The 12270-nt window shown below is 35.0% G+C and overlaps 1 protein-coding gene across 1 annotated transcript; it reads right to left on the reverse strand.

Moving 5' to 3' along the window:
* Nucleotides 1–9248: 9248 nt before the first annotated feature.
* Nucleotides 9249–11657, reverse strand: LOC123548026 (uncharacterized). The gene is made up of 2 exons (XM_045335262.2): nucleotides 11454–11657; nucleotides 9249–9648 (listed from the first exon to the last, which is right to left on the reverse strand). Exons 1-2 carry the CDS (start codon nucleotides 11642–11644, stop codon nucleotides 9309–9311), a joined length of 531 nt encoding a protein of 176 aa, XP_045191197.2. The 5' UTR covers nucleotides 11645–11657; the 3' UTR covers nucleotides 9249–9308.
* Nucleotides 11658–12270: the final 613 nt, after the last annotated feature.

The raw sequence follows: 12270 nt of genomic DNA on the forward strand, positions 1-12270 counted from the left end.
CGTCTTTTTTATTATCTCATAGTTTTATTTCACTTATACAGGTGATAGTACGCTTTCTTGTGCTCAATAACTATAGTGTCCTCGTGGTCATTTTTAGTTTTTATGCTTTTAAAAATCACTTGCATATATTTACACTAATTTATAACATTTTGACATATAAGATATTCATTGAATAATTATAAGGTAAATTTCCGTATTGCCTTGTAAATTTAAATTAAAGATCAAAGTTACTTTGAAAGTACATTGAAGCTTGTTTTGATATTTATTACATCCATCAACTTTAGGCATCGCATGACTTCTAACTTGGCAAGATTTTTTTCTACCTAGCGGGGAAAGACAATAATATCCACCTTATGTTTCACCTTGGGAAAAGACAACGCCAACTCATGTTGCGACGTCATAAACTACACCCGTTCTTTTTTATAATTTACAATAATTTGGACAATTTTGCAATGCTAGGCAAGAAAATCATGTTTCATAATATCCTTGTCAGCCAGGTGTTTTCCTGACCTTCGGGACAGCGCGGATAAGAAACTTATCTAGCTAGCACACATACATGCATTTAAAATCATCATCATCTTCGTACGAAATGATAAGCCGGTAATTCATATTAATATTTATATTTGCTTGAGAGATTTAAAGATTTTTTCACACATTTTCTCTTTTAATGCAGACGAATAATAACATCACATTTACTCGATTTATATATTCCCTATTTCAAACTGTTACATCCTGTATGTGCATGCAACGGTCACGTGTTCTATGTCCTGCCTATATTAACATTCATCATTCTGGTGTAGGTACTTGCACTCGCCGGTTGTCAAGATTTTTCCACGTTGTTCCAAATTCTCGACATGTGGCGGTTAGGTCAGCCTCCACCAGTATATCTTAACGTTGTGTAATAAGAAGTTTGTTTGTTTCAAGTATACTGTATTAGGCCTCTGTTCCCAGGGCCTCGACATCTGCATTTTAACCATATACTTTATATCATATGTATTTGTATATTGACATTTATGTGAAGCTGTGACCAATTTCTGCCAAACATTAATCAAAACGAAATTAGATGTTAATTGATATAGCAAAATTGTTAATAGTAAAAGTAATGTATTCATACAACTGTCTTGAGTTGTTCTTTTTTAGTATTATTATTTTCTGTGCCAAGCTATCTTCCGTAATGTATTTTTAATGTAAACCATTCAAAACCGGTTACTGAATGAGCTCCAATCCTTATGTAAGGACCCGTTTTAGCTAATGTCCTGTTGGTATATTAATATACTTGTTGCGATTTAGTCTCCTTTTGGGTCCTTTCTGTTCTGCACATGGAAGAAGAAGGTCGTTTGCAAATACATGCCAGGGTTGTTTTTGCTTCTAATCGAAGGAATCCTCGATTGTTTATACTTGCTGATGTTTAATATCCCACCCTCCACGCCCCTTATTTTGCTTGTGAGATGCTCTCCGTGTTCTCCCTTTTCTTTATATTTTCAGGTACATCTTATGTGTTCAAGTTCAGCCTACCACTTACTTGCCTTCAGTCGTTACAGCTTCACAGTTTTCAGATGTTGATTTATGGAGGAACATTGACAGTTTTCACATGTTTCTTTATGGACACGACAGTGTATGTTTTCCAGAACTGTGAAATGTGTATGTGACATATATAAACGTTTAAAGTAGTCACTTATTCTGTAAACCTGTTTTTGTATACCTGATCCCAGGTTCGGTGGTTAGGTCAGTGGTTAGGTCAGCCTCCAGCAGTATATCTTAGCGTTGTGTAATAAGGTAGCAGGGTACACTAGATTCGAAAATTTTGGGCACAGACAGTCTTACATGTAGCGAGTGGCAATTTTGCACTTCCCTTATGAGCAGAATCAGGGTGGCCATTTTATAAATTGCGTGCATGTTGTCTTTTAATTAATGGCAAGATTAGGAATCTCATACAAGAACAAAGAAAGTTATGAAAACGAAAGTTTTACACCATCCATTAAGAAAAGGATGCCAAAATCATCAATTTTGCACCTTTTGAACAGCCTACTATGATCCCGCTGCAAGAACTATGTCCAATTTTATTGCATTTCTCAATTTAATAGTCCTTACTGAACTTCTGGATATGACCGGAATGGGGTCCCGTCCAACTCGTTTTTTCACAAAATAGCGAAAATGTTCCTGAGTATCATTCAACAAGCACAGAACCCTTCTGTGATTTGATTTTTTCTGCGAAAAGGTGTCTTATTGATTAATACAAAGCTAGCAGCAGTTAGTTTTACAACTGACATCAGAATTTTACATGTATCGGCTGTATAAATTTTCTAAAGAATTAACAATCATTATCTCTCACCTTAATTTACAGACATCCAAAATCACAAAGTTCTAATTATTACAAATATTGACGGGGGCCAAAATTCGAAGTGTACCCTGCTACATTAAGATTTTTCAGTTAATGAACAAAAGAGGGTTTTATTTGTTCTGAACTTTTATATGTCTTTCGCAAATTAAACCAAATAAAAATGTTTTCAATAGCATGAAAAGAAGTCTGTATGAGAGAGTCTAAACTTGCCCACCCCTAATGCGCAAATTTAGCCAAAATTTACAAATTGTCGCTACGAGACAAAGAACGTACAATACATCCGTTTTTACCATTTTCTGGCATGATTTAACGTATTTTGTCATTAGGAATGATTTAAGGGCAATTTTGCATCATTTTGCGAAATAAATGTCCCCACCTCCCATTTTCCTATTTCATGGGGTCCCCACTGTCCGACCATCCACCTGATTGACGAAATGCATAGATGGTAGGACAAATATGCGCTGTGTGGGTTTAATGATAAAAACGATGTTTTTACTGTACCAGAACCCTGTTACTGACATCAGAATTTTACATTTATCGGCTGTATAAATTTTCTAAAGAATTAACAATCATTATCTCTCACCTTAATTTACAGACATCCAAAATCACGAAGTTCTAATTATTACAAATATTGACGTGGGCAAAAATTCGAAGTGTACCCTGCTACCTAAGAAGTTTGTTTGTTTCAAGTATACTGTATTAGGCCTCTGTTCCCAGCGCCTCGACATCTGCATTTTAACCATATACTTTATATCATATGTATTTGTATATTGACATTTATGTGAAGCTGTGACCAATTTCTGCCAAACAATAATCAAAACGAAATTAGATATTAATTGCTATAGTACTTTGTTAATAGTAAAAGTAATGTATTCATACAACTGTCTTGAAATGTTCTTTTTTTAGTATTATTATTTTCTGTGCCAAACTATCTTCAGTAACATCTTTTTTATGTGTTACAACAGATTTTCTTATTATAGCTTTATATTATTTTGATGACTGTAACAATTCAGTTTTAGTATCATTTTTCTTTTAACATAACTGTATCTGCGTTTACATCTGTGATAGTTACTCCTAGCTGCTTTGCAGTCATCATTAAACCATTTAGCAGACTGTTTCTTATTACATTTATACTTTGTTTGGAAATTACTGTACATACCAAACGTAGTGCGGGCAGAGTCAACTAAAGCATAATCAATAGAACTCACTTTTTCATTAATACTAGTTTGGTCAAAATCCGCATCGTTTTTACAGAGTCTCTGCAACGCATCTTCTATAATAAGCATATTAATAGTATCTATAAAATCTTGTTTCTAACTATTATCCCATTTACGTACTTTCTCACTACCTGTCTCATATTGGTTAACATTGAAATATTCTGTATTTAGTTTGAAATTTAGACAACAATGGACATCTGAGATTAAAGGACAATATTCGCTCACACTAAAATCTTTATATAAAGAAATATCCTCTAACGATGATATTACATAGTCGATAAAAAACGTATCTTTGCAAGTAAAATGTCCAATTTTATCAGAAAATGACCTTCCATTCAATATAACAAAATCATTAGCACGACAAAACTCGGTCAATAATCTACCAAAACGGTTAACATGACTATCTTGGGAACAACGTTCAAAGCACATGTTACTATTTTAGAGTTTCTCACGCAAATAAGTATCGAAAATATCAGACGTATCCATATTTATAAATTCAAATAGTCTTTGGTCTACTACTGCAATATCTGCAATATTAGATGTTCTGACATTAAAATCACCAAGTAGTATCACGTACTTATTATTGGAGTTAAAGATTTCAATCTCAGCATAAAAATTATCCAGTAGGTTTTGATTAAAATAATTTGAACCTTCACGGGGTACATACACTGCACCATATTACATCTTCATCAGCATTAAAAACAGCTTTAGATAGCTTAAACCATTGTATATATTCTCATTCAGTTGTGATTATAGAGAAAAACTTTGAAATATCTTTCTTAACAAAAGTTGCTATACCACCCGACTTTTTAGATGTTATTTGAGAACGATTTTTAAGAAAGCAATCATAATTGTCAATGGTAATTAGATCAAATTCATCACAATGGGTTTCAAAACAAGAAAAGATACAGAAAATGTATCAACAGACTTTACATGATTGACAAATTCAGGGATGTTCAGTTTTGCTGTTAAGCCACAAACATTGAGGCAAGAGTATTAAAGTCCACCACGGCCCCCCTATAGGTGCGTGGAGTCGGTCGCATTTCCGGTGCCTAGTGGTCGGCCGTATCCTTGGGGTTGAACTTTACCGCCGGAAGGCTGAAATGGGGTCCACCACTGTTGGGGTCGCCGATCGCCCCCGCGTCCGCGGCCGCTGCTTCCGGTCGACGGTCCACGTGGCATCCTCTGCTCCTGGGAGATATCGTACAAAATGTAAATGTGTGTAAAATAATTACAATCGGACGTCAATAAAGATAATTATTTCAAGGTTCTAAGGTACATGCATATATAATTGCCTGAATATGATTACTAAGGAATTAAAGTGCTCACATTATTGTATATTTCGCCTAGTGTTGCTTTTTTTTTACTTTAAAAACGCCTACATGTGTGTGTGCTTTTTTTCTTCATCATGTATATACTTAACTGAAGTATCTGCTTTTTGTTTTCTTGTTCTTACCATAAATGTCCAAAGTTTTCTTCTTCCTCATTTGCTATTGTAATTAGCAATTTAAATGTTAATTCAAGCGCATTTTTGTACATAATTTTTAGTTTTACTACGCTCTGACGTAGTTGATGAAAGATGTTAACACCACAGTTATATTTGCAATAAACACCGTATTTATTGCATATAAATTGACATGTGACACTGAAAGGTCAGTCTTCTCTCTTGGTCTCGCAGCGTGCACGTCGCGGAGAAGGCATGCGTCTCCACCGGAAGTCTTCATAATTATATTGAGATCAGCTGATGGAGTCACAACTAATGGCGAGAGCTGTGGCCTAAAGAAGGGCGGTGCCTCCTCTATATTTATTGTCATGATCAACGAACGACGAATATGGTACTCCACTAGGACTACGATAGACGGCATGAAAAGACGCCCGTTGCGGCCTTACGATCAGCGACGAAGGCGCAGATATTCTCGCCCATAAACTCAACAACAACAACAAAAAGGTCAGTTCTTCACATATCCTATTACTTGAGGAATAAAGCAGTGACATTATGAAAAACAAAACGAATTAACTATTATAGTACTATCCTTTAAAACAATCAAAACATCTAAACCGTAACTAGAGCCGTTGTTCACCTTTAGGTTTTTTGTTTTTGTTTTTTTTTTTTCGTATGCAAAATTAACAGGCTGAAATGCAAACCAAGTTTTAAAACATGTCTGTTTAATAAAGTTTCATTGAGGACCAAACACATTTCGAAAAATACTGCTTTATTCACTTTGAAGACAACGCCAAACGTTTAGATGAAAATTTTGTGCAATATTTCCGTGATAATATATTTTAAAAGAGGACCATAATAGCCCCAAGTCGTTCACCAGATCTTGAACGTTTGATCATGAATTTAAGTAAAAAAAAACACTGTATGATGAAACGTAACATCAAGCAGTCCATAGTTGTTAAAAATGTTGCTACTTTTGATTATTGGCCCCTTAAAGAGACGAACCAAAACTAGCTTTAACAATAAGCGACCTTACACAAAAGCTAAGTACCAAGTGTGGCGAAGATACATCAAGCAGTTCGTTAGTATAAGACATTTAAAGGTGTTATATACTCAGCTCTGGTAGTTCTAGTAACCATTTGAACTACCGTATCTTGAGAGAGCACCTGAGGATGCTAAAGACCAAATTAAGTGAAGATACAGATTCATGAGAGGAGAAGTCGTTTAAAGTATTTTTCCCATCTTTAGCTCATAGGGACCATTAAAGAAGACAGGCGGAATTATTTGAATCTTTACGGTATATACCGACTCCACAAATGAGTAACGATGTACAAAACAAACACCAAGAAAAACCGCACTGGCACAAATTATGCGTCAAAACTGACAGTAAAAAAGGATCGACATCCATTAGGAGAAGTTCCAAGAGCGCTGACCTTTCACTTCGTAACCCTCAAAGACTGTATGTATGGACGTGTACACGATTAATATATATGCCAATAAAAGTAAAACGTATAGATCGAAGAAATAGTGAAACACACTTGGGCACCCGGCGTTTTGAAACGTAAAGCGGTCAGTAGCAGAAACACTTCTGGTGAGTCTCACTCCTTATACCAACATTTACAGAATAGTTTATATAAAATTTAACGCTATGTCATTTTCTATTGCACATATTCATACTATGATTTTTGTTTGTGGCTGTTTGTACAGTAAGAAAATTCGACTTGTTTTCTTATAGGCTATTTGGGCCGAGTGCTGTTGTTTATACTGTAACTGAGTATGCACGAGTCACAAAATGAACAATAACTTACACGTACATTCTTTCCTACAAAGAAACAGTTTGCTGATCTATTTACAAGAGACTGAACTGAAATAATTATTTGTAACTCAAGCTGTTTAACTTCAATACGTGAATTGGCAACATTCTTTAATGTGAGACAAAAATAAATGTATTTCATTTTGAATTACAAAAGGCACTGTTGTTTTTGTTTTTTTCCCCAATATCGTGTCACATTTCATTTATTTACATCTTTATTATTCAGAAAAATTCCCTAACGGCGTTGTGTATGATGAGGTGATGTAAACTAATTAATATTCTACCAAGACGATTGTTGTAACGATTCAAACTAAGATCATCGGTAGTAACCTGAATATCGAACTAAATATAAAATAAAATTCATTGATGACCTATAATGAGAACTTGGGGGATTTATTACAAGTTTTCTACGTTGGATGCTCTCAACATAATTACACATAGTTTTACTTAAAGTTATCATACTTTTGTGATGCCCGGAGGCAAACATTGGATCTTCCGATACCATCAAAAACTGGGAAAATCCGCCATATTACCTAAATTTTGTCGGTGTGAGTCTAAACCCAGCAAAAACAAAACAAATACTATCTTTGTTAATATGAAAATATATGAAAAGTCCTTCCTATTATTACTTATATTATTACTACTATTATTATTCTTCTTGTGATACTGCCTCGGTAGCCTAGTGGTAGAGCGCCCGGTTCGAACGCTGGAGGTCGGTGGTACGCTTACTGGCCGCGTCGCACCAAAGGCGTTAAATTGATACTAGTGATTCCTCACTCGGTGCTCAGCATTGAGAGGACAGTATGAAGACTGGTATGCCGGTAGTCATTTAAATGTGACTGGGTGGGTAATCATGTCACGTGTCATCTGCGTGATATTCTCGTGAGGCAGCATAATAAGCACTGCTACAAGTTTATATGACTCAAATTGTTGTTAAACGCGAATACGAAAAAACAAACAAATTATTATTCTTATCATCATATACAGTTTATACCTGTCATCATGTGTATTTTGTTTCACCTTTTATTGTCTTAGATAAGCTTTTCATTCAAACTGCATAATTATTTCATAACACTGGCTGAAGAAAAACAATTAGGGGGAATACAAAGTGCTTGGTTTTTATAAGATGTAATGCAGCACACTTTTTATGTTTTGTTTTAAATGGTTGTTTAGGATTAATTAATGGTTTTACAAATATGAAGACTTTTAACACATTCCCAGTAATTAGGCTATTCATAACGCATGACTTTTGTTGTGGTCAATGTCCAATGTTCATGTGTCTTTGACAAACTTTTATAGATCTACCTTTTGTAAAAGTGCAATGTGATAATGTTGCGCTTGCACGTTTCAGGGCAGCAATTGTCTCCATTTTCGAACACATAGAGGGGATAACATTCAGCACAAGAACACGAATAAAAGGTAGACGACTACATTGAGGCCCAGTATCAACTTAAAGTCGAAGGTCAGGTGTATTTATTTGCCATGCAAGCTAAGTAGCAAGGAAATTCTTACAAACAACAGAAGTATAGAAGTCCGTCTTTATATGAGGACCCTATATAGCAACTAATTTACAATATAAGGAAATGATAACTTGTGTTTATCTCTTTATTGAATTGTTTTATTTCACTCTTAGTGTTTGAAATTATTTTTTGTCCAATGGCATTGCAATATTTTTCAAATTATCGGAGTTCAAACACTAAACAGATTAGTGCCAGACCAGTTTAATTTTATAAATGCTAACCTATACATAGACGATAGTATGCTTTCTTGCGCTCAATAACTAAGGTGTTCAAGGTGTTCTCCTGGCCACTTTTACTTTTAAAAAGCAAAAAAAAAAAAAAAAAAAACAATAAAAGAATCATCGGATATTTAACATTGATTTATAAAGCCCAATTTTGACATATAAGATATTCAAATATTCATTGAAGTAACCACATGTATAGACGTATATAGTGTCAATTTTCCTTATAGTCTTGAAAATTTAAACGAACAATTGAAGTACATTGCAGCAGTATTTGATATATATTACTAGTACATTTATCTTCTTGTAGGTAATGTATGACTTTTTCTAACTTGGCAAGAAACTTCTTTACCTACCTAGAAGGGAAAGACAATGATATCCCTCGGTCCTAGGGAAAAGACAATGTACACGCGCACGTTATGACATCATAAACTACACGCGAGATTTTTTAATTTACAATATCTTAGAACATTTTACAATGGTAGACAAGAGAAATCATCTTTAGTGTCTGTCCGTGTCAGCCAGGTGTTTTCCCAACCCTCGGGACAGCGCAGATAGGAGACTTCTTTAGCTACCACTCTTTCTCGTTCCCGGCTGACCTTCGGGTTAGGAAAAACCTATCTTACATAGGCAGGCATTTAAAATCATTATCTTCTTTATAAGAAATGATAAGGTATTGGCTTGAGTGTTTTAAAGATTTTATTCACATGTTCTCTTTCAATGGCAGACAAATAATTACATACAATTTACTAGATTTATACATTGACTATTTCTAACTGTTGCATCCTGCATGTGCATGCAATGGTCACGTGTTCTATGTCCTGCTTATATTTACATTCGCCGACTGTTCTCCTCAAAACTGGTGTAAGTACTTGCACTTCCTCACACTTCCCCACCAAGAGGGATGAATTGACATGGAAACAATGTTCACAGTTACAGCGAGCTTGAACGATATTCTCTGGAATTCTGCTTTTATCAGTTTGTTGCACGTAACGCACTGGACAAAGTTTAACTCCCGGTTTAATTTCTGCTGGACAAGTTCCCTTAGGTGCTTCACTTATTTGTGATTCAGTTGCTGTGTTTGTCACCAAAGCGCTGAAAATGCATTAAATACAAGGTAAATGCTTATAATATTTTTGTAAGGCAGTAGCCAACCTATAGAGATTGTCTAATGCATACATTAAGAAATATATCTCTGAATTAACAAATGGAAAATAGAAGCTGTCATTGCCATTTGAAAATGGTAATAGCCATTTAGTTAATGCTAATTCAATTTATTTCAACTGTGTTGTAAGCTACTAGCTTATATTGACCACTCTCGAGTCCTCTCCCTGAAAAAACTCATTAAACAATCATTCTGTTATTTTATTTCTTGTTTTACAATTCATTTCATTCGATTTAAAAATCACCGCATAACAACACAACAACAATACACCTTTCAGACAATATCACAATAGCATAACATAACATTAATAACACGTATGCTTGCCGTCCACATTGATTATCCCAGGCAACAGCGTTTGAATAATGTCCTAAGTGTCAATGACGTCATGCACGTTCCAGTTCTATAAGATAGCCGAGTGCGGTAGGCCTCAAGAAAGTTCTAAATGTTCTCAATTATATTAAACCCTGACTTTGAGTGGGGCGATCAATTCTTCACACATCAGTATGTGTCTTGTACTCTCAGCAGTTTGACACTGTGGGTTACCTCGAGGTAGTGTCATGCCGCGATTTGCAGCTACGATACAAACAACAACAACAGGAAGAACATTTTCTTGCTGGTACTGTTGCCTGGTGGCATTTAATGCGGTCAGCGGGCATTGATTGGTTTGACGTACTGCAAATTGTGACTTTGGTTGTAATGGTCGTTGTTGTTAAAACTGTTTTATTTGATGATTTTTAAGGTAAATGAAATGAACTTTTACACACTTCTATTGGTAAAATATGACTAAACAATTGTATGTTTGATATGTATATTTACTTGTGTCATAAAATATCCAAAGAGCCGATTATAAAAGTTGAGTAGTGTAGTTGTTGAAAAATGTTTAACAATTGCCAAACATCAACACAAAACAGTATCGAAACAAAAACAAAATATATCAATGCAAACAGCGTACTAAAATACAGCTTTCCGATACTAAGATCAGGGTAGCAATTTCAAGGTTGAGAAAGACACAAATAATATTCCTCAGAACAATTGTTTTGTGAATAGAAAATATCACTTAACTCCACAACAAAGTTTATTTACGCAAATTATTCAAACATGACAAAAAATAAACAAGGATAAATATCCAAAAAGAAAAAAGCCATGAACCAAGAATTCAGCTCCCCTCAAACCACAACTCATAGCAGTGTTCCTCACACGATTAAAAAGAATATTACATTTGTGCTTTTCCTCATTGAATTTATTAAACTCGTTAAATAAAATGGATAAATGCCTTGTATTGTATTATTTTATTCAATCCATATGAAAAGACACTAATATCCTCTAAATGTATGGGAATCTGCGTGAATTATACACAGATAAAGTAAAACATATTTATAGCAAAACACAGTCGGGCACTGCCTTACCGAATAATTTTACCCTGCCATCGTTGGCACATGTAATTGTCAGGTTAACACAACTGGCGTTTCAGAATCTTTGCCAACGTTAACACTTACTGACGATGTACGAGCGTTTTTAAGGATATCCGCCATTTTGAAAAATATTTATTTGAACATGTTCAAACAGTGGAAGAAGAAAATGCCCTATTAAATAAAACCGAGTGCGGTGACTTGTGTTTTTTTCCTGCTATTACTTGTCTTAGAAACTTATGCAATTCCAGCTCATAGAGTATGAAAAAAAATTTTAATTGTCGAAAAAAACAAAAAAAGATCCTACATTCTTGATATAGACTTACTCATCTTGTGGAAATAATTCCCTAACTCCCTTTTGAAATGGAGGTAATTTCCAAAATGTCCAGTGCAATCCCTGATATGTTCTTGCCAAATTCCTCTTCAAGCCGGCCTTTTCTTCCAGTGTCATCTCCTCACAATGTCGTGTAACTGCCCTTGAAATTACTCTTTTGCTGACCATTTGTCCAATAACCATCCATATAATAAATTTGTGCAGTTTAAAACCCTAAAATTTAAAATGAAATGAAATTATTACACGTTTGATTTTTGTCAGAATCATACATGAAAATGCAAATCACCATAAAAAGCGTATCATGGTTGTACATTCAATCAGGGCTGTTATATTTCGATCTTCTCAGATTGTTCAGTACGACTTTTATGTCGTGTTATTGGTACTGTTTAGTTTCTAAACATGAGCATTTCGGCCTGGATGGTTCCACTACTCCCGCTTTTATAGCTTTGGGTATTGTATAATCACCCCTTGGATATGGTGCCTGCTTTTTAATTTTGTCTTTTGGCAGTTCCTGTGATATGCGGGCTCCATAACCTCAGATCCCCTTTCTAAATTCAAGTTTGTTTAGTTCTGCTCATTGTTTTCTCGTTTAGAGCAAACCCATTATTTTAACTGGGGACCATACGCCGCTTTTCATGGAATTACACACTAGTGTAGCATTGAAGGTTCCATGTGCACCGCCGTATGAACACATCTGCGGATGTCTCTAAATTTTTTGTATTTTTAACATGTGTAAATAATGAGTTCTGCTCAACCCGGGGCTAGAGGGCGTGGACGGTAGCATGCATTTCCACTACCGTCCATGAACA

Source organism: Mercenaria mercenaria, chromosome 9 (genome assembly GCF_021730395.1).
Source record: "Mercenaria mercenaria strain notata chromosome 9, MADL_Memer_1, whole genome shotgun sequence".
In the NCBI taxonomy this organism is placed as follows: domain Eukaryota; kingdom Metazoa; phylum Mollusca; class Bivalvia; order Venerida; family Veneridae; genus Mercenaria; species Mercenaria mercenaria.

What these genes read in the sequence shown, in the direction of transcription:
- LOC123548026 (XM_045335262.2), bottom strand. Translation starts at nt 11,644, where the DNA reads ATGGTTATTGGACAAATGGTCAGCAAAAGAGTAATTTCAAGGGCAGTT. An exon ending in GAATTATTTCCACAAGATGA is followed by an intron (nt 9,649 to 11,453) that starts GTAAGTCTATAT and finishes ATGCATTTTCAG; the next exon opens with CGCTTTGGTGACAAACACAG.